Genomic DNA, 26,883 nt, shown 5'->3' with positions numbered 1-26,883 from the left:
GAGGAAAACTGAGAAAAATGCCTTGTTCATCCTGCAGGTTTTAAAAGGGGGAAGACTCATTATGAAAAGATTCCTTTAAAAAAAACTTGAAAAGGAAAACTTGTGGTTGCTGGGTTTGGATGAGAATATTAAGGGAAAGTCATAATCCTTTCTTCTGAAAGATTTAATTTACGTTGTGTCTTGCCAGCATCTGGAGGCCCTGCAGCAACTCTCTCAGCCTAGGGATGTGATTCCCATAAAACTGCTTTAAGAATTCCTACACAGACAAGAGTCAGCTTAAATAATTTGACTGGCTGGCTGGTTGACATTTCACAGAGACCAGAAATTTTACCACTTGTTTGGAAAGCTAACACTCTCATCACATCAACACAGAAATAAAAGCCTCTAAGACACCATGTATCTGTTGCCTAGTTGTCCCAGGAATAGAATGTCACACAACTGGGAAGAAATGGGAGAGGGGAAAAAGTGGGGGTCAGATAGGGTTCAAGTCACAAGAAAATAGACATAAAGGTAAAGGCATGGCCCTGTTTCTAAGAGCTTGCAAGATACTGACTTATTGGTTTTTCTTCCTCACTCAACTGTTTGAGAAGCCTGCTCCCTGCTAAGTCATATGGATCATTATAATTAGACCCACAGAATCTAAGAAGCATGTTTGCTCTGCTGTAGGGACGATCAGTTGAAATGCCCAATCATAGATCCTTATAATGGAAAGCTTAAATCAGACAAATTTAAGTTCTAATACAAAATCTGTCTTTTGCTATGTATGTAGCAACTTACTTTTCTGCACCTGTATACATAAACTAAGGATAATAGAAGATACCTTACACTCTTACAATGCTTGTTAAATGTGGCAATGAATAGAAAGCCTCTAAAGAGAAAAGTCACTCAATAATGTTATCTTCCTTTGCCCTTCTAAGAAATATAGATTTAACCCAAAGAGGAGTCATGGATTTGAAAAGAAAAGTATCTGCCCCCAAATCCTACAAATGGAGAAACTGCAGGGAGGGCTACCTGACTTGCTTAAGTCCACATATCTAGAAAACACCAAATTCAGAATTAAGAACCAATTTTCCTCTAATTTTCCAGCACCTTTCCCTCTAATTTGACAGAGAGAGACAAAATGGCCAGCTAAACGCAGCCAGGGAACATTGCCCCCACTAAGAGAGAACAAAATAGTCAGCAAACCAACATACTTTGAAGAGACCTCTGGAGTGGCAACATCAAAAGTTAATAGAGAAAAGATGCAGACACCAAGCCTGAAGAGGAGGAAGCTAGGAACCCTGCATGGGGTTGCTGAATGCTAGGGCTAATTTCTAGGCCTGAGCAGTTTCTAGGGAAGGGGTGAATGTAGGGATGGAGGGGCATCCCACTGTTGCCAAAGACCTCTGAGATATTAGCTACAAGAGATCTCATGCCCCTCATAAACATTTGAGCTGGCAGGAAGATCTCCCTGGAGAGTAGGCAGAGACCCAGCTCCAACCTGGGCAGAATCCAGGGACTTTTGCACATGTTGCAGCTGTAGCAGCATGCTGTCAGAGGTCCCCATCCCCAAGGGCACCCCATCTCCTTCTGAGTAGCTCTAGCCCCAGCAGACTGCAGGGCCGAGAGAGAGTGGGGCCAGTTTCCCAGCAGGACTGGGGTGCTTCTGTTCTGCAGGCTCTCATGCCTGACAGGCCCTCCCAGGGACGCTGCCTGGCCACTCCCACAGAAGCCAGTGCACAACACAGCCTCCACTGCTCAGTATCAGTGCTCTACCTGGCTCTACCTGAGTCCTTCCCTGTGGCCAGGAAGCACTTCACATCCCCCAGCATAACTGTTGCCTGATTCCAAGGGTCCAGAAGACAGAGCTTCAGTCCAGTCCTGGCACTCCAGGGCTGCAGTGTGCAGCTCAGGAGTGCCAAGCAGAGATCTATGGCTAACACTCAACTGGAGGAGGACACCCCCACTCTCAGAACACTGAGAGGGGTGAGACTCATGGGTTTGCAGGCTGGCATGGGAACAGAATGTGCCTCCCTACATAACACCAGACCAGGAAGGGTGTGGCCTGTCTCCTAGCCATGGCATCTACCTGAGGGAGCCCCACAGAGGGAGCCCTGTTAACCCAATAAAAGAAACACAGACACAGTGCCAGTGTTTGGAGGGGGCTCTCCCGAGGCCCAGGAGTGAACCTAGTGAGGGGATCATCTCTCTGCATCCCCACCACAGAGCATGGCTACAAACGTGTGAAAATACAAAATAGCCATGCAGCTGAGTAAGGGCCTATCTGCTAGCCGTTACTCTTAAGCAACATCCACTGGATCACAGCCCAAATCACATAAAAAATTATTCTTCCAATAAACATTCCTATGACACTCAGGGCAAGAATCCAATCATAAATAAAGATCTTGTACAGAAACTTAGCCCTCTGAAAGCATCCAGAAATAAAGCCAATTGACTATACTCAACTTATGCCACAGTTAAAGATACACCAGCCCTTTCAGATGAAAAAGAATCAGTCCAAGGTCTCTACAACTCAAAAATCCAAAGTATCCTTTTATCTACAAATGATTCCACTAGCTTCCCAACAGTGGTTCTTAGGCAGATTGGAATGACTGAAATGACAGACATAGAATTCAGAATATAGCTGGCAAGGCAGTTCATTGAGCTTCAGGAAGAAGTTGAAACCCAAACCAAGGAATCCAAAGAATCCAGTAAAACAATCCAAGAGCTGAAAGACAAAAATAGACATTTTAAGAAAGAACCAAACCGAACTTCTAGAACTGTACAATTCACTACAAGAATTTCATAATATAATTAGAAGTGTTAACAGCAGAATAGAATAGACCATGCCAAGAAAGGAATCTCAGAGCTCAAGGACTAGTTCTTTGAATCAATGGAGCCTGACAAAAATAAAGAAAAATAATTTTAAAATATGAATAAAACCTCCAAGAAATATGGGATTTTGTAAAGAGATAGAATTTATGACTCATTGGCATTCCTGAAAAAGAGAAGAGGGTAAACAACTTGGAAAACATATTTGAACATATAGTCCACAAAAATTTCCCCAATCTTGTTAGGTTGACATACAAATTCAAGAAATACAGAGAACCTTGGTGAGATACTATATAAGACCACCATCTCTGAGGCATATAGTCATCAGATTCACCAAGGAAAACATGAAAAAAAAAAAATCTTAAAGGCAGCTAAAGAGAAGGGGCAGGTCACGTACAAAAAGAACTCCATCAGGCTAGCAGCAGAACTCTTAGCAGAAACCTTAACAAGTCAGAAGAGATTGGGGGCCTATTTTCAACATTCCTAAAGAAAAGAAATTCCAACGCCTGGCGCGGTGGCTCACGCCTGTAATTCCTGCACTTTGGGATGCCGAGGCGGGCGGGTCACGAGGTCAGGAGATAGAGACCATCCTGGCTAACACAGTGAAACCCCCTCTCTACTAAAAATACAAAAAAATTAACCGGGCGTGGTGGTGGGTGCCTGTAGTCCCAGCTACTCGGGAGGCTGAGGCAGGAGAATGGCGTGAGCCTGGGAGGCGGAGCTTGCAGTGAGCCGAGATCGTGCCACTGCACTCCAGCCTGGGTGACAGAGTGAGACTCTTGTCTCGAAAAAGAGAAAAAAGAAAAGAAAAGAAATTCCAACCAAGAATTTCATATCCCACCAAACTAAACTTCCTAAGTGAAGGAGGAATAGAATCCTTTTCAGACAAGCAAACGCTGAGGGAATTCATTACAACTACACCAGCCTTACAAGAGTTCCTAAGAGAGTGCTAAACATAGAAATGAAAGAATGACACCCGCTACCATAAAACTACACTTAAACACACAGCCCAGAGACACTATAAAGCAACTACACAGTCAAGTCTACAAAACAACCTGATATAAAAACAATAACAAAATAAAACTCTCACAAATCAATATTAACCCTGAATATAAATGGTCTAAATGCTGCACTTAAAAGACATAGAATGGCAACTGGATAAAAAGGCAATAACAAACTGTCTGCTGTCTTCAAGAAACCCATCTTACATGTAAGGCCACCCAAAGGCTCAGAGTAAGGGGTTGGAGAAAGATCTACCATGCAAACAGAAAACAAAAAAGGAGCAGGAGTCACTACTCTTATATCAGATAAAACAGATTTTAAATCAACAATGTTCAGGAAGGACAAAGAAGGGCATTACATAATGATACAGGGTTCAAGTCAACAAGAAGACTTAACTATCCTAAATATATATTCACCCAACACTGAAGCACCCAGATCTATAACAAGTCCTTCATGACCTTTGAAAATATTTAGACAGCCACACAATAATGCTGGGAGACTTCAACATCCCACTGACTCCGTTAGACCAATCATTGACACAGAAAACTAACAATGAAATTCTGTACTTGAACTCGACACTCAACCAATTGGACCTAAAAGACATGTACAGAATGCTCCACTGATCAACCACACACTATACATTCTTCTCATCTGCACACAAAACATATTCTAAGATCAACTACATGCTTGATCATAAAGCAAGTCTCAATAAATTCAAAAAATTGAAATTGTAACAAGCACAATCTCAGACCACAGTGAATTAAAAATAGAAATCAATATCAAGAAGATCTTTCAAACATACACATATACACGAAAATTAAACAACTTGCTTCTGAGTAACTCTTTTAAGGCAGAAATAAAAAAAAATCGTTTGAAATTAATGAAAATAGAGGCACAACTTACCAACATCCTTGGAATGCAGCTAAAGCAGTGTTAATAGGAAAGTTTATAGCACTAAAATACCTACATCAAAAACTTAGAAAGATCTCAAACTAACAAATTAAAATTGCACCTAGAGGACAAAGAGGAAAAAAAAGAGAAAAAACCCTCCAAAGCTAGCCAAAGAAAAGAAGTATCTAAAACTATAGAGGAACTGAATGAAACTGAGATGCAAAAATCCATACAGAGATCAATAAAACCAAGAGTTGGTTTTTTGAAAGAATAAATAAGATTGCTAGACAACTAGCCAGATTAACACAATGAAGACTGAAGTAAGTACAACCAGAAATGACAAAGATGACATTACAACTGATTCTACAGAAATACAAAAATCCTCAGGGGCTATTGTGAATGAGTCTATGCACACAAATTAGAAAATCTAGAGGAAACCAATAAATTCCTGGAAACACACAACCTTTCAAGATTGAATCAGAAAGAAAGTGAAAACTTGAACAGACCGATAACAAGTTCTGAAACTGAATCAGTAATAAAAAACTACCAACTACAAATAATCCTGGACCAGATAGATTCACAACCAAATTCTACCAGATGTACAGAGAATAACTGGTACCAATTTTACTGAAACTATTCCCAAAAATTGAGGAGGAGGGGCTCCTCCATAACTCATCCTATGAAGAGAGCATCACCCTGATAGCAAAAGCTGGCAGAGACACAATGAAAAAAGAAAACTTCAATTTAATATCTCTGCTGAACATAGACACAAAAATCCTCAACAAAACATTAGCAACCCAAATCTAGCAAAACATCAAGAAGTTAATACACCACAATCAAGTAGGCTTTATTCCTGGGATGTGAGGCTGGTTCAGCATACATGAATCAATAAATATGATTCATCACATAAACAGAATTATAGCAAAAACAGATAAATCTATTAAAAGTGGGCAAAAGACATGAACAGAGTTCACAAAAGAAGACAAATGGCCAACTAACATATGAAAAAATGTTAATCCTAACAAATCATCAGAGAAATGCAAATCAAAACCACAATGAAATACCGTCTCACACTAGTAAGAATGGCTGTTATTAAAAAGTCAAAAAATAACAGATGCTGATGAGGCTGCAGAGAAAAGGAAACACTTATACACTGTTGGTGAGAATGTAAATTAGTTCAGCCACCGTAGAAAGCATGTTGGAGATTTCTCAAAGATCTTAAAACAGAGCTACCATTACCCAGCCATTCCATTATTGGATATATACTCAAAGGAAAATAAATTGTTCTACCAAAAAGACACATGCACTCAAATGTCCATCACAGTGCTATCACAAAAGCAAAAACATGGAATCAACCAAGATGACCAGCAACAGAGGACTGGATAAAGATTCCATGGTATACATACACCATGGAATCCTACACAACCACAGAAATAAACAAAATCATGTCCTTTGCAGCAGCATGGATTCAGCTGGAAGCCATTATCCTAAGTAAGTTAACCCAGAAACAGAAAACTAAATGTCATATGTTCTCACTTATAAGTGGGCACTAAACATTGAGTACACATGGACATAGATGAGAACAATAGACATTGGGGACTTCGGGGGGTAGTGGGGAGAAGGGGAGAAGGAGTTGAAAAACGACCTGTTGAGTACTATGCTCACTACCTGAGTGATGGGATCCATACACCAAACCTCAGCATCATGCAATATATCCATGTGATAAACCTGTACACATACCCTGTGAATCTAAAATAAAATTTTAAGAGAAAAAAAGAGAATCCAAATTTTGGTACTGCATGATACAATTTCTCCTTTGGGTATTCACAGGCATTTACAAAATTACTCATTCAGTCTTGGTTCTATCATCCTTTAAATCCTCACATTAACCTGAAAATGAAGATTGGCAACAGGAACAGCTCTCTACAATTTTGGAAACCATGACATCAGCAAGCTCATTCAGTAGCTTGAAAGTGAAGTATGCAGCATTCTTATAAATTTGTGTCTGCCTCTCCACACCTATAGCCCCCAACACCAGATGCCTCACATTGCCCTTTTCCTTTGATTACAACTAAATATTTTATCCTGTATAAAATCATCACCAGTTACAAAAATCACCTCAAAGAAAGTACAATTTAGTGTCCACATTTTTACTTCATCTTCAAGTTGGCCCAAGTTGTGCTTGGTGAGCCCAGAGTTGAGCCTGAAATACACAGCTACACCAGCACTCAGCTGGCTCCTCCCTTGTCTTCTTAGAATTTGGTTCCACAACTCTTTTTTCCTTGCATTGTGAAGTGATTTAAAGTATTTACACAACAGGGTAGAGCACAAGCTAGCTGACGCATACATTGTGAGACACAGTTTCCCTGGGTCAAAACAGTGGCCCAAAAGATGTAGAAGAATATTAATGAAATATCTAATGTCATGCATTTTATACAACAAATCAAATGTTATTTTATAATTATAAAATATATTAGGTGTTAACAATTAAATGTGACACACACACAGAGACACACACATATTACATTATGTGCACCCTCTGACTACGACAATAAATTACTGGTGTTTAAAAGCCAGAGAGGAAGCACTTTGTCTTGGGAACTGGTAACAAATTGCTTTCCCTGAAATCTTTGTTGCCTAAGGGTTTCAAACATATCTCACAACAAATGTAGGCAGGATTCCCACTTAAAGCAAACTACAAATCAGCTGTAGCCCCAACTCAGAGACCAATACTGTGTCTTCGAATATTAGAACTAAAGGCCTTAGAAAGCATCTCTTCAGGGATTTGCGATTCCAACTAAGAAATTCCAGCACAGATCCAGAATACATATTCAAGTGTTTCACAAAAAAACTTCTGCTAACTACTACTACTAATGCATTCTGATATTTCCTTTTCTACTGTATTCTTTTATATTTTTAAAACACTGGTGGCAATTCTCTAAATTGTTTTTACAACCTACAGATAGGTTCCAGCTCAACATTACAAAACACTGATATGGCCCAATTACCTCATGTTTTTTCGCTTATTATTATTATTTATTTATTTAAAGATGGTATCTTGCTCTGTCACCCAGGCTGGAGTACTATGGCATAATCATAGCTCACTGCAGCCTTGAACTCCTGAAAGCAATCCTCCCTCCTCAGCCTCCTGTGTAGCTGGGACTGGAGACATATGCCACCATACTCAGAGCACTTTTCAAATTTTTTTTTTTTTGTCAAGATGAGGTCTCTCTATGTTGCCCAGGCTAGTCTCCAACTCCTAACCTCAAGCAATCCTCCTGCTTGGCCTCCCAAAGTGCTGGGATTATAAGCATGAGACACCATGACCAACCTCATTTTTCAAAAGAAGAATTAAGCACTAGGTAAGTCCTTTAACATAGTGCATAGTTAGAAAGGATGGCCTGGTGCGGTGGCTCACACCTGTAACCCCAGCACTTTGGGAGTGAGTGGATCAACTGAGGTCAGGAATTCAAGACTAGCCTGGCCAGCATGGTGAAACCCCATCTCTAATGAAAATACAAAAATTAGCTGGGTGTGGCGGCACATGCCTGTAATCCCAGCTGAGGCAGGAGAATCACTTGAACCAGAGAGGCAGAGGTTGCAGTGAGCCAACATTGTGCCACTGCACTCCAGCCTGGATGACAGAGCAAGACTCTATCTTAATAAAAAAAACAAAAAAAGAAAAAAAAAAAGATTAGTCTTCTCAAATTGTTCAGTGCATAGCAGTAACTTCTATAAGGGGTAATTTTGTGTGTTTGTGTCCAATTAACCAACAGAAGATCCTATCTGTATATTGATATTAGGCATCTTGATTGAGTTGTTTCATTTCATCTGTATTCCTTAAGAAGTTTTGTCTTTCATTTGACCCCTGTAAATTAAACAACTATATCCTGAACATGTTTTTTTCTAAAATTAAAGATACATATTTTTGACTTTCTCATAAAGAATATCCCCAACAAATTATTAGCTAACACTAATTGGGTGTAATTAAAATCAAAGCCAGGCACTCATATTAACTCCTTTTAATCAAATTGTGCATGTGTAAACATATACAGAAAGAAAAGCTTCTACTTTTTAAAAGGGAATCCAAACTATGGACATCTACAGAGGAAGAAGAGGTTAATTAATGGAAGAAAAAGATTCATGGAAATAAAAAGTAAAGAGAAAAGGCAAGATTTAGATCTTTTGTATTTTCATAAAATGAGCCTAATCTGTATAAATAATGTAAAAATAGGTACCAAGTACAGTTACAAAGGAAACTAACCCAATAGTTTCCTTTATAAAACTTTATGTAACTTGATAATAAATATTACGAAATTATTGTACACACAAGAGTAAAAGCTTAAGTTACGGTTTTCAGAAAACAGAATTGACAAATGCCTTCCCTCTCAGACAATTAAGCAGTGTTTGACTTTACCCTAAGGAGTGTGAAAAGAAATGGCACAGAAGCCAGTAGAAAAATGCCTAATGGTTCTGCTTGTTTCTGAAATTTTCAAAACAGGAAGGGAAAAAAATGAAACAACCTAATCATTTATGACATTAGTGAGAGACATCCAGGATGCATGGTCTATATTCTCAAGAAGACCTAGCTCTTTCAGAGAGCCAACTCACCTCACTGAAACACTCCAAATACCAGTACCCACTTCTAGCAAAGGAGCCATTTAAAACAGAGACAGGAGGCATGGGATCACTCATTGAGGAGCTAAGGACTTGTGTGGAAACACTTGAGTGAGAAAAGGGGACAGTATTCATCTTGCTCTGGAGAGAGGTGAACTATAAAACAACTATTAAAATCTTCTCTAGGCTCAAAGAAACACACCTTGAATCAGTCCAGCAGTTTAAAGAACCTGACTTCTCTCATCTACAGTCTTAAGGAGGATTTGGATTCAAGGAGGAAAAGGGAAAAAAAAGGAATTCATAATGAAAGAATAAATGCTATCAACTTCTCAAAGACCCCGTTGCCTCTAGAGACACTGTTCTCTGATAGACTCAAGGAACATATACTTTTTAAAAGGTTAATATTCACTGAATGTCTAGTCACAGAACCAGAGGTTATTTGCAAACAGGTGGCTGGGTGTGGTCAATTACATCTATGCTATTATCTTTAATGAAACATTTACCGGTTTCTCTTGCCTATAAAGCCTATTGTCTATAAAGACTCTAATTAGCAGTTAGGAGTGCTGCATCCCTGCCTATTGTGCAGGATGTTTAAAGGCACAGATCATCCTAGAGCCCTGCATCTATCTAGTGGTCCATGGCTCTTACACTTGGCTTTCTTTGTGCTACGATGGATGGTTCCCATCCGGTATGCCCTAATTTAGGTATAAGTGACAGGGATTTGTAACCTAGGGAATCTATGAAAGGGATTCAGGAGCTCTTTGAACTTCTTAAAATTATATACCTAAATTCTTTCTGTGTGCATTTTTGGATACTCCTAAATCTGATTTTCAAAGGGAGTGCTTAGTTCAAAAGTAAAGAACCGTTACAATAACAGCTCCAGTGGCCTTACAGGGATGCCCCTGCCATCCAGCTTCTCCCCTTCTTCTGTCTTCTCCTCCCGTCTGTTCTGGCTGGTGATGTAACGGTTGTTTACAGATTGTGAAGTTGAATCTTGAGAACTCCTCCCCTTTTACTGCCACATTCATTCAGTCATTCACAGAGTCCTCACCAGTCAGGCTGCCTCCCAAATCTGTCACCTTCATTCACTGTGTGCATTCCCAAGACCCATCTTCTAGGTTAGGCCACCATCACTTCTCACCTGGACCACTGTCCAGTTCTCCCTGTCAAGTCTCGTAACACTCTAGCCCCATGCCCACAAATCAGCAAAAACAGTCCTTCGGAAATTCAAAGCAGAGAGGTTCACTCCTCTCCTTAGAGCCCTTCAATGCCTTTGCAGTCATCTTAGAACCACAGCAAACTCTTCATCCTACCGTCCAAGGCCCTCTGTGGCCTGCCTGCTGCCCCTCCCCAACCCACGTTTCACTGCGCTTATGCCCTCTACATCCTTGCAGGAGTCTGAGGAGACTGTATTCTCTCACTATGGGCCCTGGATCATGCTGCTGCATCCACTGGAACCCTCTCTTCTTCTCCTCCCATTCCTCTTACTCATTGTTCCACATCTGAGCCACAGCATCCCTTCCTCCAGGAAGTCTTCCCAAACTTCAGGAATAGTGTAGAAACCCCTGCTTCACATGTCCATAGCTCATCTGCCCTCACTCATCACATTTATTTCCCTGCTATGCCTGTGGAAATTGTGACCACTCCTTCTAGCCTAAGACTAAGACTCTTAGTCACACTGAAGAGTATTGTCTGAAGAGGCACAACCATGGGGTGAGAGAATGGTATAATGTAAAATAGATTGTTTTTAAAATATCTAGAAAGAATTTCTGTTCCATCCACACTTCCCTTTCCATTCGGATCACTTTTTCTTTCTTCTCAATGAACTGATAATATAGAGTTATGTTATTTTGCTTTGTCTAAATTATACATCATTCATTAAGAGTCAAACTATTTGTAAAGGTTTAGTCACTTTAGTTTCACTAAAGTATTCTTATATTTCAAGGACAGTGGTATTCTTGTTTTGGTTCACAACGCTATAGGCAAGGAACAAAGAGTAACAAGGAATGTCCAACTATGCAATTAAGTTTTGTTAACCAGGCTGTTACTGTTTTATTAGGTAAGACTTCTGTGGCTTTCTCTTTTGAAGGTGCTGCTGATATCTAACAGGAGGTTTAGGTTTATAAATACTCTTCTAGCCATGGGTTTTCACACATTCTAGTTTTGTCTGCAGGAATAGAAATGAAACATTAGTGTCAAGAAATGTCCAAATCATTAAAGATACATATACTTCCTTTCCCTGGATAAGTAGCATCAATCAGTCAGTGAAGTTGTCTACAATGTACCAGAGATTACAAAGGGAGCAGAAGCTGTCTCTTCTCTCAGTGAGTTTATACTTAAGAGTTTATTATTTGGAGAGTTTACAATATTATTCCTGTTATAGAAACTCTCAGGAAGGTTATTATAAATAATATTAAGACAAGGGAAATCACTTAAATGTCTAAACTACCCAAACATGAGAACGCATAGCCATTATGGACTTGTCCAAGTTTGTAAGAGGTGTGGTGTTCCAGGAAAATCTGAGGTCATCAGCGATGCTTGATCAGTCAGTAGGAATGCCAAAGTGAGCCATGTGACGTTCTGGGGCATGAAATGAGAGGACTCTGAGCACAGCTGAGGCACAAGTGAGATTTGTTATGAAGTCCACAACAGCATGTTATGATGGAAACAGCACACGTGATCCTGGGAAATTGCCTCTCCTCTCTGATCATTATTTTTCTTATGAAATAGGAATAACAATAACTCCCACCTCACACAACTGTACTGACAATTGAGATGAAGCCTGGGAAAGTGTTTTGTAAGTGATGAGGCAGGAATGGCAATGAAGAAAATGACGGTGAAGATGATGACAGTAATGCTTTGCCTGGGCATTGAGAGATGAATGAAACACACTTCCTCCTACTCCTCTAATAACAGAAGATCCAGTAGTGCTCCTTCCCCCACCTTAGAGATCGTGATTGTGCCTTCATATGGGCTTTGGCATATGACTAGCAGAACACAGAAAGTTCTCAGGAGCCCCTGGTGGAGGTGGGGATTAGGGCTGGATACAGTCTGCACTTGTACTCTGATTTTGTTCCTTTCTTAGGACTCTAAGGGAGTTTTTTCATTTAAAACGAGAAAGGGATACCTACCATATGCCATTTTTTGTCCTTAAAGAGTTTGTTAGCTAGCGAGACACTACACAACATACATGCACATACATACGCATATAGACATGCACACACACAAACAACACATAGCAAGAAATCTGAACACAGCTCTCATACAAGGATGCACAATGTGTTCTTTGAGTCCGGCTGAGTGGAAAGCTATACAGAGAACATGAATATGGCCAGTTTCTTGAATGATTAAATGAGTCTTATCAAACAAAGATAGAGAGAGCATCCCAGTCAGATGGGACAAGCTAAGCAATGTGAGAGTAGTGGATTTGGTTTACAAATAGTACAAGTTACCTCAGGTTAGAGTCTTTGGCAGAGAGTGGCAAAACAAATAGGAAAAGGAAAGTAGAGTAACCTTGTGGGAAGGCTTTGAATGTCGTACTAGAAAGTTCAGACTCTATCCTGAGGGGGTGAAGAGCTGTCAGTGTTTTATAAGAATATGAACTTGATCTGATCTGTGTTTTAGGTAGAAAACTGGCATTTATAGATGAAAACATAGAATATCTTCACAACTTTAAAAGTGAAAGAAAAGTAAGGGTCACAAGACACAGGTAGAACAGATACGAGACCAATCCAGAGAAGAAATGCAGCCTAAACAAGGTCAGCGTTGATGAAAAAGAAGAAAAGGGGATATATTCAAGAGTCATTTTCTTGGTAACACCAATAAACAGTTCCATTGTGAAAAAGAAGGAAGATACAAGGATCATCTTGATGTTTCGTGTTTGAGTTTTAGACAATGGACCACAATGAGCACCGAAGACTGGGTAACAAACTCAAGGAAAGGGGTATGTGTTTCCTCTTAGATATGCTTAGTTTCACCCTAGGACATTCAGGTGGATTTATCTGGAGGCAATTGTGAATCAGGATGAAGTTAAGCATATAGATAGTTGTCACCAGCAATTATTGAAGCCGTGTGACTGGATGGAATTATATATAGAAAGAATTTTGAAAAAGAGGAGAAGAACCCTGCAAATAACTGTGGTTAATAAACAGATTAAAGAATTATGAACCTGAAAGATGAAAAGTCATCTTTGTATAAAAAGGAATCCATTACAAGGTCAGTGACATGGCCTTATACTAAAGTGGTCCCTATGCTCTTCTTTCCATCTCAAATCATGTTCTTGAAACGAATGACTATATTTATTCTAAAGATATACTGAGTGCCTACCATATGTCAAGTATTGCTCTGGGATTGTGAGGATACAAAAACAAGTCAGACATGAATCCTGTCCCAGGAAGCATGAACTTCAATGGTAAGAGAGGAGCTGAACAGATGTTACCTTTGCTGCCGTTGAACCTGATGCTTGACAACATTCAACAGAAAAGATCGATGATTCCACAGGCACCACAGTTTCAGAACCTGTTAAAAGCTTATGAAATTTCCACTAAACTAAAGCCTAGATCGTAACTACACAATATAGCTATTCTCTGAATAAGTTGGGACCCTTAAACATGAGGTGGACATATGGGCAGGACCAACCAACCAAAATCGCAGAGAAAGTTTGTATTTAGTTTGTCTATAGTGCTAAGGTGTGAATGTTTGTGGTCTCCCCAAGTCTGTATGTCGATACCTAACCCCCAACACAATATGGCCACCATCCAAATGCATGTTCCCATAGCCTATTTCCTGAGGTCATGCTTTGAACGGTAGTAGATGGGAATGGTAATCAGAAAAATCAATTCCTCTCTCAAAACATGCCACTTAAATTCACTCTCCATAAATGTCCCTGAAAGGTGTAATAGTTCGGGTGCTGCAGGTTAGTGGTTAAATTATTTTGGTCAAGAGATTTTCTACATATTTCAAGTCATGTCATATTTACTCATTTATATCATATTTTTAGATTCCACAATATTTGTTGAAAATTAGGTATCTGCCAGGTCTGGTATTAAGCACCGCAGAGCCATGCAATAGGCTGTCATTGATTTATACAGTTCCTATTCAGGTAAAAGTCTTTTTTGATGAAAATGTAATTCAATGGACTCATTGTTTACAAACTCATAAGTAAGTTCAGCATGATCTACTGATTCTCAATTTATTTTTCTTCTGTTTATAAAATTACAGATGGCTTATTATAAATATTCATATACACAAATAATTTCCCTCATGAATTTAAATCCTACTATTTAAAATTAGTTCATCAGTCTATATATCTGTACAAGCAATTTTATGTGTAATAAATGAGCCACATTGAATCAAATCAAACATATTATAAAAGAATTCTTGCTTGCTTGCTTGCTTGCTTGCTTGTTTTGCCTAGAAAACAAAGAAAGCCCTAGTTGTCCTACAACTGGTCAGAGGAAAACAATCACACTGTACAGGTATGTTGTATTTCTTTATTCTGATAAATAGAGAAAAAACTCATAAACTACACAGCATATGAAATATGATTCTGTAATTAACAACTGCCAACAGTTAAAAGATCTTTAATATTTGAAAAAACTATGTACATATTGTCTTATCAAAGAAAGGCCAAAATTTGTCAACTGAAAGCATTAACGAAATATTTTAGTTGGTCGCCAATCCCAATTTCGTATTTTTTACCGTCTAGATTATACACTGATTTAAAATCAAACATATGAAAGTAAACTCTAATATCTTCATAGGTCAACAAAGAAAATTTCTCCTTCACACTTATTTCTAGAAAGCAGCTGGGCTTATTTCCTAGATTGTTTACAATGAAGCTAGAATATCTGCGATAACTGTAGAGTTTCAAAAGGGATCCCTAGGGCTACTTCTACATTCTCCCTACCAGTTGAGCACTCTCCATAATTTCCAGATGGATCATGGGGGAGAATGATAGAAATAAGTGTGGGAAGAGAGACAATGAAATTAGAAATGGGTGAGGCACATGTTGGTAGAATGCTAAGAGCAGGGATCAGGACAATCAACCAGGTGTCTAGGAAGGGTCAAGTCACCAGTGTCATCTGCTGACCAATGTTAGGAAGAAATAAACTCAAAGGAAACACCATATTTTTCCAATTAAACTCAAATCTATTGACTTGTGGTGTTCTTTGATGTTTTGGGGACTGCTGTAGTAGAAACCAATTGGATTTTCAAGGGCAAGAAACTTTGCCACTGAATAAGATGATGTCATCCTTCCTGATGACAAATAGGAATGGGTGGTCGGCTCTAAACAGTGTGGACTCAGGGAGTTGCTTTTCTACAATATTACTTCCTGTGGCAGCAGTAGCCTCGGTGCCCTCCTCAGTGACCTCTATGTAAGATTTGTGCATCATTCTTGATATATACAGACGACCCCCTGAAGCAATCCCAGAGAGATCTGCTTTGGATTCATCAAAGATATCTTTCAGCCCTAGGGGTCTCAAATATTGTTTCATTTCATAGTTCTTCTCTATCTTGAACTGAGGAAAAAATACCTCAACATACTTAGAGGTCATTCGCCTTGGATTGGTCCATTCCATTAGATTCTGAAAGGTCAGTTTGTTTTCAATCTGTAAAAATAATTCAGAGATAATTTAGAATCATATGGTTAAGTGATAGATGAAACAATAGCTACAAAGATACACAGTTTTCTATAATTATCGCTTCCTGGATATTTGTGTTCAAGTACATGAATGTGTCTTGGGAAGTCTTGAAACAGAACATGAATAAAATGAATAGCTCAAGTACTTTTTAACAAATCCCGTATTTAATTTGCTCTACTTTGAGAAGGCATGATTTATTTGCACCTTAGGGCAATTCCGCTCTCTGCTCACCCATGAGCAGATACAGCCAAAGTGGAGCAATAGACAGGTAAAGGAACCTGGGAATTTGAGACCATTAGAGGGAGAAAGGAGCCCAGTGGTCATTTAAATCAATATTTCCTAGCCATCTCCTCATCATGAAAGACAGATAAAATAATGTTTGCACAGCTTACTGGAGTAAACCAAAGGAACCCCATGTGGCCTGAGGCAAGGAGCCCAGAGCTCCAGCCTCGAAGGTTTGGGTGACCAATATCTCCCAGTACAGTTACCCATACTGTCTGGGAGGCTTGAATTCAAATCAATTTCTTGTTCTCAACAGATGAGGCAACTGAAGTGCAGGAGGATGTAGTTCGATATGCCTGAACTCAAAGCAAGCAACCTTAGTTACACAGCTAGAAGAGTCCTTATCTCTCTCTCCGACAGCATCACTGCCCACAAACAATTCACAAAGCCAATTCACCAGCTCTTGAATACTGAGGATTGATCATTAATTCTCAATTTAGAATAAGAAGATTTTTCATAAACATTGTTTAGAAATCTTACATAAGGACATTTCTTCTCAAATTCAGCCTCAACTTCAATCCTAAACAACTTTTTACTGATATTAAATTTAACTTGTATTCTTATCAAGGACCTAAATTTATACGATCAGATTTAGTCTAATTTGAATTTTTTGTTTTAATTATCCAGTTTTGTGGTTAATCTGTAATATATTTTTACCCTGTTGGAATTTTTTTTTCATTTACTGCACTGAGATCCAACTTCCTCATCGTTATCTGGTTATGAAAGATTATGCAGGTATTTAAGATTGTATAGTATGTAGGTTTATAATAGATTCAAACATCATTAGGTAAATCTATTACAGAAAAAGAAAATTCAGACAGTAAGTGCAAGAACAAAACTATATTGTTAGCTTGCTTTATCTGGGCTACTTTTTCTGTTGCAGATTATTTCAAGTTAAACTAATTGCTGTATGCTAAAATCTGATTGTTATTAAGATTATCAAGTGAATTATAGATTTAATATGAGGACCAATATTTTATATGGTCATACTTTAGATTTAATAGTGCCAATTTTATGACATTTCTCTTGCTTCTCATGTCAAAATAATTAAGATGAAAACGTAATTAAAGAAAGTTATTGCTAAAATTCCGTAATCTTTGTCTATGTGGAAAGTGTCATTCCAAAGCTTTAAAGTCATGTTTTTAAATCATAGTAATGCCCCTTGGATGGTAGGCATGTCTGTTTCTTTATATTCATTCCACTGTCTTGTTATTCCACAGCAAATATTCATTATTTTCCAAGTCAAAACAAAACAAATACTTTTAAGTGTATTGTAACTTTTCAGTGTAGCTGACATACATACATGTGTGTGCACATACATACACACAAATATGCATATCTATACATATGCATCTATCAGAAAAATTGACTAAATTCTGTCAGCCTCCCTTCCCTATCTCACATGCTTGCTATAAACATCAAACAAGATAATATAAATGAAGCTCAGAGCACATGGCCTGGGATGTAGTAGGTGCTCAATAAATGGCACCTATTTTTCCTTTTTAATGAGAGAATAGAGAAGGGAGATGAGTCCAGGCCTCTGAGATTGCAGATCAAAGTAAAAGAGCCAAGTTCAGGAGGAGGAAAAGCAGAAAAAGGGCTGAGAAAAGATCAGGCTCTGAGATTCAGTGGTGGTGTCTGGCTTGCATGGCCCCCACCATCTTCCCATTGCATTGTGTTGGTCCATTTCTCCTGCCATATCAGTCACAAGGCAGTCCCTAAACTCTGCTTTTCACTTGAGACACAGCAGCATGGAGTGATGAAACTGCCTTTGCAAAATTATAACAGTAGGAAATCTGACATAGTTGACTCCATCTTGCTGCTAACCTCCAAGCTGTTGTTGGTCATTATTTGGCATAGGCTAAGATAACTTTGGAAGAAATTTAATTTATAGTTTAAATGTAAAGCAAAGATCATAATAGCTCTTCCCAAAACTAAACCACCTTTGTAAAACTAATGAAAGACCACATGATTACGATTATGAGAGAGGCCTGAATTCCGCCACGATGTAGGCATAATAAACATTAACCAATCATTGTTATGGAGGCCATAAAATTTGTAACTCCCTCAATGACTTTTGTAGATACTATCACTATTGTAGAACCTAAGACTGGCCTTTTGAGATGTCTTTTCAGACTTTTACATTTCTGACACTAACTCCACTTGGACTCATGACTCATGACTAAACCGGTCCTGTGGCCTCCACACAGTCCAGAGGTGGACTCAGTGCATGAGGACAGTTTTACACATGCTTGTGACTGCATCCCCACCCAATCAACAGCTCTCATTCCCTAGACCCCTGCCCACCAAACTATCCTTGAAAACTCCTAACCTCCGAACCTTCAGGGAGATTGATTTGAGTAGTAGTGACCTCATCTCCCATGTGGCGTGGTCGGCCTTGCATCAATTAAACTCTCTTTACTACAATGCTGTGCCCTCAGTGAATTGATTTTGTCTGTGCAGCAGGCAGGGAGACCCTCTTGTCCGATTACAGTGAGACCATACATTTTAATTCTAAAAGGCTCAGGACTCTATCATATCATACCTGCCTAAAGATGCTCAGTCTAGCAAAATTTCAATAACATGTAGAAGACTGTATTCATGGCCAAACACCAAAAAGACCTAAACTCATGTCTTTTTAATTCCATAGCTGACATTTGAGAGGGTTCCAACTTGATCACTACTCAACTAAAATTATGCTAAACTGAAGTTAAGTCAATCTCAGCAACTATAATGGTGTCTGCCTCATACTAGGTACTCCTTAAATATTTGTCAAATAAATTAATAAGCAGGTAAGTCTCTAGTATCTCAATACCCTGAAATCTTACAGTTTATCAATGAAAACTGAATCAACAGTATCCTAAAAGTCTTATTTCCCAGTAGTGAAAATGACAGTTGTAACTTACTTCAGAGAGGTCATTCTCAGGCAGCAGAACATACATGTTTATGTCACCATTGTATCTGAGCTCAAGAATCTTCATTGATGGATCCTCAATAACAGACAAATTGAACTTCCGCTCCTGATGCATCATGGCCACTGCCTTCCCAGAGCACTGAAAGTCAAGTCACAAAAAATTATTTATAATCCCACCTCATTTTACTTTATTAACCAAATACATATAAGAATATTGTACTTGGTCAATAAATTTTTGCTCAGTTGACCCTGCAGATTTTTTCCTGACATGTTACCAATAGTGGTTGCATTGGTGCAAATCTTAGTGGTAAAGCCAAGACTTGAAGTTTGATTCCTTGAGTTTAAAATTTCCTAACTGTGTGACCTTGGGCAAGTTACTGTGCCTCTCTGTTCCTCCATTTCTTCATCTATAGAATGGGAATGACTATAATCCCTGCTGTACAGGATTGTTGTGAGGATTATGTGAATTAATATAGCTAGCACTTGGAACATTGCCTTGTACTTAGTATTTTAACTGAAAAGTCTCTATAATAAGTAATGAAAATTTACTAAATAACATTAAAATGAAAAATGAATGCTGTAGGTTTTTTTCTCTTCTCAGAAGTAAAATACAGACTAGTACTAACAAAATTACATGATTTAAGACTAGATGCAGTGGCTCATGCCTGTAATCCCAGCACTTTGGGAGGTCCAGGCAAGAGGACTACTTGAGCCCAGGAGCTCAAGACCAGGCTTAGCAACGTGGCGAGACTGCATCTCTACTAAAAATAAAATTTAAAAAAAACAGCTTGTAAATTTGTTTGAGTTCATTGTAGATTCTGGATATTAGCCCTTTGTCAGATGAGTAGGTTGCGAAAATTTTCTCCCATTTTGTAGGTTGCCTGTTCACTCTGATGGTAGTTTCTTTTGCTGTGCAGAAGCTCTTGAGTTTAATTAGATCCCATTTGTCAATTTTGGCTTTTGTTGCCATTGCTTTTGGTGTTTTAAACATGAAGTCCTTGCCCATGCCTATGTCCTGAATGGTAATGCCTAGGTTTTCTTCTAGAGTTTTTATGGTTTTAGGTCTAACATTTAAGTCTTTAATCCATCTTGAATTGATTTTTGTATAAGGTGTAAGGAAGGGATCCAGTTTCAGCTTTCTACATATGGCTAGCCAGTTTTCAAGAAAAAAACAAACAACCCCATCAAAAAGTGGGCGAAGGACATGAACAGACACTTCTCAAAAGAAGACATTTATGCAGCCAAAAAACACATGAAAAAATGCTCACCATCACTGGCCATCAGAGAAATGCAAATCAAAACCACAATGAGATACCATCTCACACCAGTTAGAATGGCAATCATTAAAAAGTCAGGAAACAACAGGTGCTGGAGAGGATGTGGAGAAATAGGAACACTTTTACACTGTTGGTGGGACTGTAAACTAGTTCAACCCTTGTGGAAGTCAGTGTGGCGATTCCTCAGGGATCTAGAACTAGAAATTCCATTTGACCCAGCCATCCTGTTACTGGGTATATACCCAAAGGACTATAAATCATGCTGCTATAAAGACACATGCACACGTATGTTTATTGCGGCATTATTCACAATAGCAAAGACTTGGAACCAACCCAAATGTCCAACAATGATAGACTGGATTAAGAAAATGTGGCACATATACACCATGGAATACTATGCAGCCATAAAAAATGATGAGTTCATGTCCTTTGTAGGGACATGGATGAAATTGGAAATCATCATTCTCAGTAAACTATCGCAAGAACAAAAAACCAAACACCGCATATTCTCACTCATAGGTGGGAATTGAACAATGAGAACACATGGACACAGGAAGGGGAATATCACACTTCGGGGACTGTTGTGGGGTGGGGGGAGCGGGGAGAGATAGCATTGGGAGATATACCTAATGCTAGATGACGAGTTGGTGGGTGCAGCGCACCAGCATGGCACATGTATACATATGTAACTTACCTGCACATTGCGCACATGTACCATAAAACCTAAAGTATAATAATAATAATAATAATAAAAAGAAAAAAAATATAAAAAAAAAAAAAACAGCTGAGTGTGGTGGAACATGCCTGTACTCCCAGCTACTTGGGAGGCTGAGGTGGGAGGACCACCTGAGCCCAAGAGGTCAAGGCTAGAGTGAGCAGTGAGTTCACCACTACACTCCAGCCTGGGCAAGAGTGAGACCCTGTCTCAAAAAAAAAAAAAAAAAAAAAATACACTATTTGAGCATGAGGTCTCAGAAAAATAAAGATTCCTGCAAGGTATTTGATAATGTCCCTCAAATTCACTAGGGCAAAAAATAAGTAGCTCTTATCTTAAGAATATCATTTATAGATTTAGAGACACCACTGAGGTGCAATAAATTTTCTCCTAGTAATATTATGATCTGCAAACTTGTCAACATTTCTGTAATATCCCCTTTTAGGAAAAAACATCCTACATGGGGAGGACAGATAATTCTCTGTCCTTGAACCAAAGGTCCTTCTCTCTCTAGAAAGTTTGGCTTTTTTGGCTTAGAGTCCAATCCTCAGAAAGAACACACATGAAATCTACCCGCTTAGTGAGACAGGTCCGCAGAATTGAGCCTGATACACATGGGGACTGTGATGTGATAGACAGGATGTCTCACTGGGGCAGGGAAAGAATCACACATCTGGGTTATGATAGAGAGATTATGTCACCAATTTTTAATATGATAGAACTAACATTGATATCAGAGATCTAGATTCCACAGCGTATTACAAGCTGTCTGTTATAGCTACATTACATAGGGTGTGTGGACTAGCAGGAAGAGTGGTTTAAAACAATATTATGATATAGTAATGCTTTTTGAAATAAAAAGAAATTAGGAGAAAAAGAATAACACAGGAAACAGGAATGCAGCTTCTGTGAAGCAAGGCAGGGGCCCCAATACAACACTCCTGACTGCAAGAGCTTTGTTGTTTCTGCTGTACTAAGATTACTGTGTACAAATTGATTTTAAAACCCAAGAATGTACGTTATATAAAGGTAGGTAATAAGATGTTTTAGATCAAAAACCGAACTAAATGAAGAAATACGTATGGCTTGTACTTGGAAATGCATAACTTTACTAAATATAACTTTTCCCCTTGCAAAAGAAAACACATTCCCTGCTGTAACTCAGGAAAATCATTGATGGTAAATGATTTTAAGTATAGACCCCACGGTTAAAATAATGAAAAATGAAAAATACACTTTTGTCCTATTTTTTCTTATAGGTCTCCAATTATAGTATCTTAAGATACATTCATACTACTTCTTTCAATTTTGAATGTGTTTTAAAGAATACCAATTTACAAGACACCTTTGGTGGTGTTTCATAGCCTGCATGACAGGGAAAATAGAAAGTTTGCTTTATAAAGCAACTGATAATACGATACTGGTAATGCAAAAGAAGAAATGGGTTATAAACGGTGAACCTAGAGTTTACTATGTAACTATCACAGTCCTGCAAAGGAATACGATTGGGGAAAAGTTCTAAATTAAATAGGAGATTGACAACATACCTTGGGAGATTTGAAATGGCAATTTATGGTTTCGCTCTTGGTGAAGGCTGATTGCCACTTGCCTTTGAAGTACACAGCATTCACCAGCACCATTACAGCAGATGAGCTTATGCCACCTTCACCAATCACATTCTTGATTTTGCCTTTTGAAAAAAAAATTGAGGGAAAAAGGTTTATTTTAATATAATTTTAAAAATGATTTAAAAGACCATTAATTGGTATGAAGTTTTTTTCTTAACACAGAATAACACCAATAAGAATATTAAGAATAACCTATGAGCAATTAATGTGTCCAGCACTTTCTAAGACCTTTAGATGCAATCTTTGGTTTAATCCTCACATAATCCCTGTGAGGTAGGCACTATTATTGTTTCCATTTCCTGTTGAGGAAGCTAAGGCACAAAGAGATTAAGACACACAACAAGAAAGTGATAGCAATAGGATTCCAACTCAGGAAGACCACCCCAGAGTCCCTGCTCATAGGTACCAAAGTGCTCTTACTGCATTGACTAGGCCACCTTTTGCTACTACAGTACTTCAATCCATTGAAAGGGCAATGCCCTTCTTCATTTCACATTAGTGAAATTTTTGCTGGATGCTATGCACTATTCTGCATATTTGAATTACAAATGTGAAAGACATAGCCTGTGCCGTCATTGAGCTCCCAGTCCAGCACAGAAGAGTCAACATCCAAAGAGCAGTTGTAACCCACCAGTAACATAGAGGTCTGATCTCAGTGCACTGTGGGAGGACAGATTAAAGTCACCCAACTTCTTCTGTGGCTATCTGCTTTAGCTGAAGAACAGCGGGGAGCAGGAAGAGCTTCCATAAAGCAGAGACTATTTATTCAAAGGCACAGAAGCCTGGAAGAACAAGGTGTATTTGTCGGGGAGAATAAGGTTGGCAAAATTGGAAGCAAGGGCCTGATAATGAAGAGGCTTGAATGTCTGGTAAGAATTTTGGATTATTTTGAAGGTGATGGAAAATAATTGCTCAGGATTCATTGAAAGACAAGAAAGGTCATGGTCATGATGGATCTGATTCAACTTTCAAAAGGATGGCTCTGGTACTGTGTAGAGGATGTGGGCTTCAAGACCTGGGTAGGGTTGTTTAGAATATTAGCAACATTTTTAAGTGTTTCCTCAAATAAATATTGAGTACATATGCTTATGAAAAATTAGAGTAATTTTGCATAGATTTGCATAAGAAAGGAAGGAAGAGAAATAACTAGTCTAAATAGAAAGTTGTTAGCAATCTGATACCCTTATATTAAATATTAAATAGAATCTCACCTAGATTTTAGAAAAGTAATAATTACATAGTTTCTCTTGATTTATAAGTGCTATATATGAAACATGTGATGGCTAAACATCAAAGTAACCCACTATGAATATAATGAGGAATGAATGAATAAAAAGAAAATTTATACACTGCATTCTTAGTCCCAGGACTAAGTGTATGCTGCTGAAAAGTTTGCATTTAAAAGTGCAAGATATATTTATCTCATATTTCTGAGGCACAGCTAGGCTCAGTAAATACAGGTACAATGTTTAGAGTACAAATCAAGGCCAACCCTTAGGTAATGAAACAACTACTAGCTTTGGAATTGGTTGATGAACAAAGCAAGGATTAATAAATTTCTTTATTTGCTTTGCACTAAACCAGAACATTAGCTGGAATTCAGTTTTTAGTTGTGACAGAGACTTACCAATAAAGAGCTGTACTTTTTCTGGAAGGTACTACCTTTGTTACATAAATTATTTTGGTAAATAAAGAACATTTTAAAATGAGAGATATACTATACATCCTTGGAAAAAGCAATATCATGAAAATATGTTTCTTTGACAGTAGAATGTTATAACTTTAATATGATTCAGTCCATAAAGCAATTATAAAGTATGAAAATCAGCCCTATCTTTAAAAAATTGGTTGATTATTAAATGAAATGTTATGCTGTGGTCATTGAAAATAATAATGTGGTCATTGAAAGTAATAACAAGAAAATAATAACTCTTAGTTTTTGTTCACTAACTAGAGTGAGTTATTGAGGTTAATTTATCAAATTAACTCAGCTTGTTATTCATATATGAAGTGGTCACAATAATATGTTTGTCCTGCAGGGTTTTGCCAATTAAATGAGATAATGTAAAAGACTGAACTTCTAAAAAGTACAAAGCATTCAAATTATTAAGATTATTCAAAACCACACTGCAGACAAATACTAAAGCAATTTTAAGTAACAGCAATCATTACTTTGAACTACAAGGAGTTGTTCCTTGTATGTACAAAAGACTCCCAGCTTTTGTTCTCAGTATTCACATATAACTGACAAATCTTGTAGAAAAATAGGGTATTTTAACACTCACCATGTGTTTCATTTTCAACCCACTTATTAATATTATGTCTAGTGTCTTCTAAATGATTCGTAAAGTCAACTCGCTCCACTTTGGCATCGTATAATTTTTTGGCACACTCAATGTAGTCCTATAAAGAAGAATATAGTTCTTGTACTTACAAATCATCACCAACTAAGTATATAAGAAATGTATTTTTGAACTTTTAATTTCCACTGCTTTATTCAAAGGTTCAACTCTGCCTCAAAAATGAGTATGTAAATATAGGGATATATGGAAATGGGACTGGAAGGGGATCTGGTGTATTTGAAGTTGAATTTGTACAGCAAATACTCTGTTTAAACTTAAGTTTATCTGAAATGGATTTGAGGAGGCTAATAGATAATGGATAAAGCCCACTCTTTTACCACTGCGTTCTCATATTAAATAACTCAATAGCCTCCTAACCAGTCTCCCTTGCCTGTGTCATCCCTTCCTGCTGCAAATTTTTCAAGGCTACATTATTGCACTCAAGACAAAGCCCAAGCCCTTGAACCTTGCCGACAAGGCTCTGCTGATCCCCACCCTGCTTATGTCATAGCCACTTTCTCCTTACTCTGCTCTACCACCATACCACATTCCTGACAGTTGCTCAAAAATGCCATGTGTCCTCTCTCACTAGAGGTGTTTGAACAACATTCCTTCTGCCTGAAATGGCCCATATAGCTCATGATTATGTTTTACCCATTTTCTAGTACGGCTAGTTCCTAGTACGACTGTCTCTCCTGGACAGATATCTTCTCTAGGTTCCACCCACATTCTCTTTTCTTTTTTTTTTTTTTTTTTTTTTTGTATTCTTTTTTTGAGACGATGTCTCACTCTTGTCCCCTTGCAGGCTGGAGTGCAATGGCGCAATCTCAGCTCACTGCAACATCCGCCTCCTGGGTTCAAGTGATCCTCCTGCCTCAGCTTCCCAAGTAGCTGGGATTACAGGCACCCACCACCACGCCGGGCTAATTTTTGTATTTTTAGTAGAGATGGGGTTTCACCATGTTGGTCAGGCTGGTCTTGAACTCCTGACCTCAGGTGATCCTCCCACCTCAGCCTCCCAAAGTGCTGGGATTACAGGCATGAGCCACCATGCCCAGTCCCACCTACATTTTCTAAGTCTGTTTATCCTGATTTCTTTTCTTAACAGCTGTTATTATAATGCATCCTTTTTACCTTTGAGATTGTCTGAGTCCTTCACAAAACAGCAAATTCTGTGAAGTCAAGACTATATATGCCTTGCTTATTATTTTATTCCCAGTACCTAGCACATTGCCTTGGACGTAATAGTTGCCTAAGAAATACTTGCTGTTCTTAATAAAAAAAAAAAAGTCGTAATGATCTAATTTATCAACACATTAGTAATTCAATGAATATACACATATATATTTTTGTGGAAAGATGTTCAGAATTAGAAGAGAAAGATGTATTACAAACCATGTATTATTAGTGGATTTCCTGTTAAAGTTTATAGGATTTTCATCCTAATAATGAAGATTCACTAGTTGTCCTTTGTCTATCTGCAGGATAAGACTAGCTCTCTAATGCAAGCTTTGTGTGTGATTTCCTTGGATACAGCTCTTTTCATCTACTGATTAATTCATTCTTCCATCCACACATCCATTCATCCATCCACTTTGACACAAAGAGTAGTTTTTTGTTTGTTTGTTTGTTTGTTTGTTTGAGACAGAGTCCCGCTCTTTCGCCCAGGCCGGAGTGCAGTGGCGCTATCTTGCCTCACTGCAAGCTCCGCCTCCCGGGTTTACGCCATTCTCTTGCCTCAGCCTCCCGAGTAGCTGGGA

At 38.4% G+C, this 26,883-nt stretch overlaps 1 protein-coding gene across 3 annotated transcripts in view; it reads right to left on the bottom strand.

Annotated features, from left to right (window-relative positions):
• Positions 1 to 14,799: 14,799 nt before the first annotated feature.
• Positions 14,800 to 26,883, bottom strand: part of SERPINB7 (serpin family B member 7) — a 47,060-nt gene continuing 34,976 nt past the window's right edge. For all 3 annotated transcript variants that reach the window (XM_024236177.3, XM_024236178.3, XM_002828287.6), the window contains exons 5-8: positions 25,067 to 25,184; positions 22,701 to 22,843; positions 19,154 to 19,300; positions 14,800 to 15,932 (exon numbers count right to left, since the gene is read on the bottom strand). In XM_024236177.3, the coding sequence (XP_024091945.3) occupies positions 15,534 to 15,932; positions 19,154 to 19,300; positions 22,701 to 22,843; positions 25,067 to 25,184 (807 nt within the window). In that variant the 3' untranslated portion in view covers positions 14,800 to 15,533. The remainder of the gene's footprint in view (positions 15,933 to 19,153; positions 19,301 to 22,700; positions 22,844 to 25,066; positions 25,185 to 26,883) is intronic.

The sequence above is a fragment of the Pongo abelii genome, chromosome 17 (assembly GCF_028885655.2).
Source record: "Pongo abelii isolate AG06213 chromosome 17, NHGRI_mPonAbe1-v2.0_pri, whole genome shotgun sequence".
NCBI lineage: Eukaryota > Metazoa > Chordata > Mammalia > Primates > Hominidae > Pongo > Pongo abelii.
This window is presented reverse-complemented; position numbering and strand designations above follow the sequence as displayed.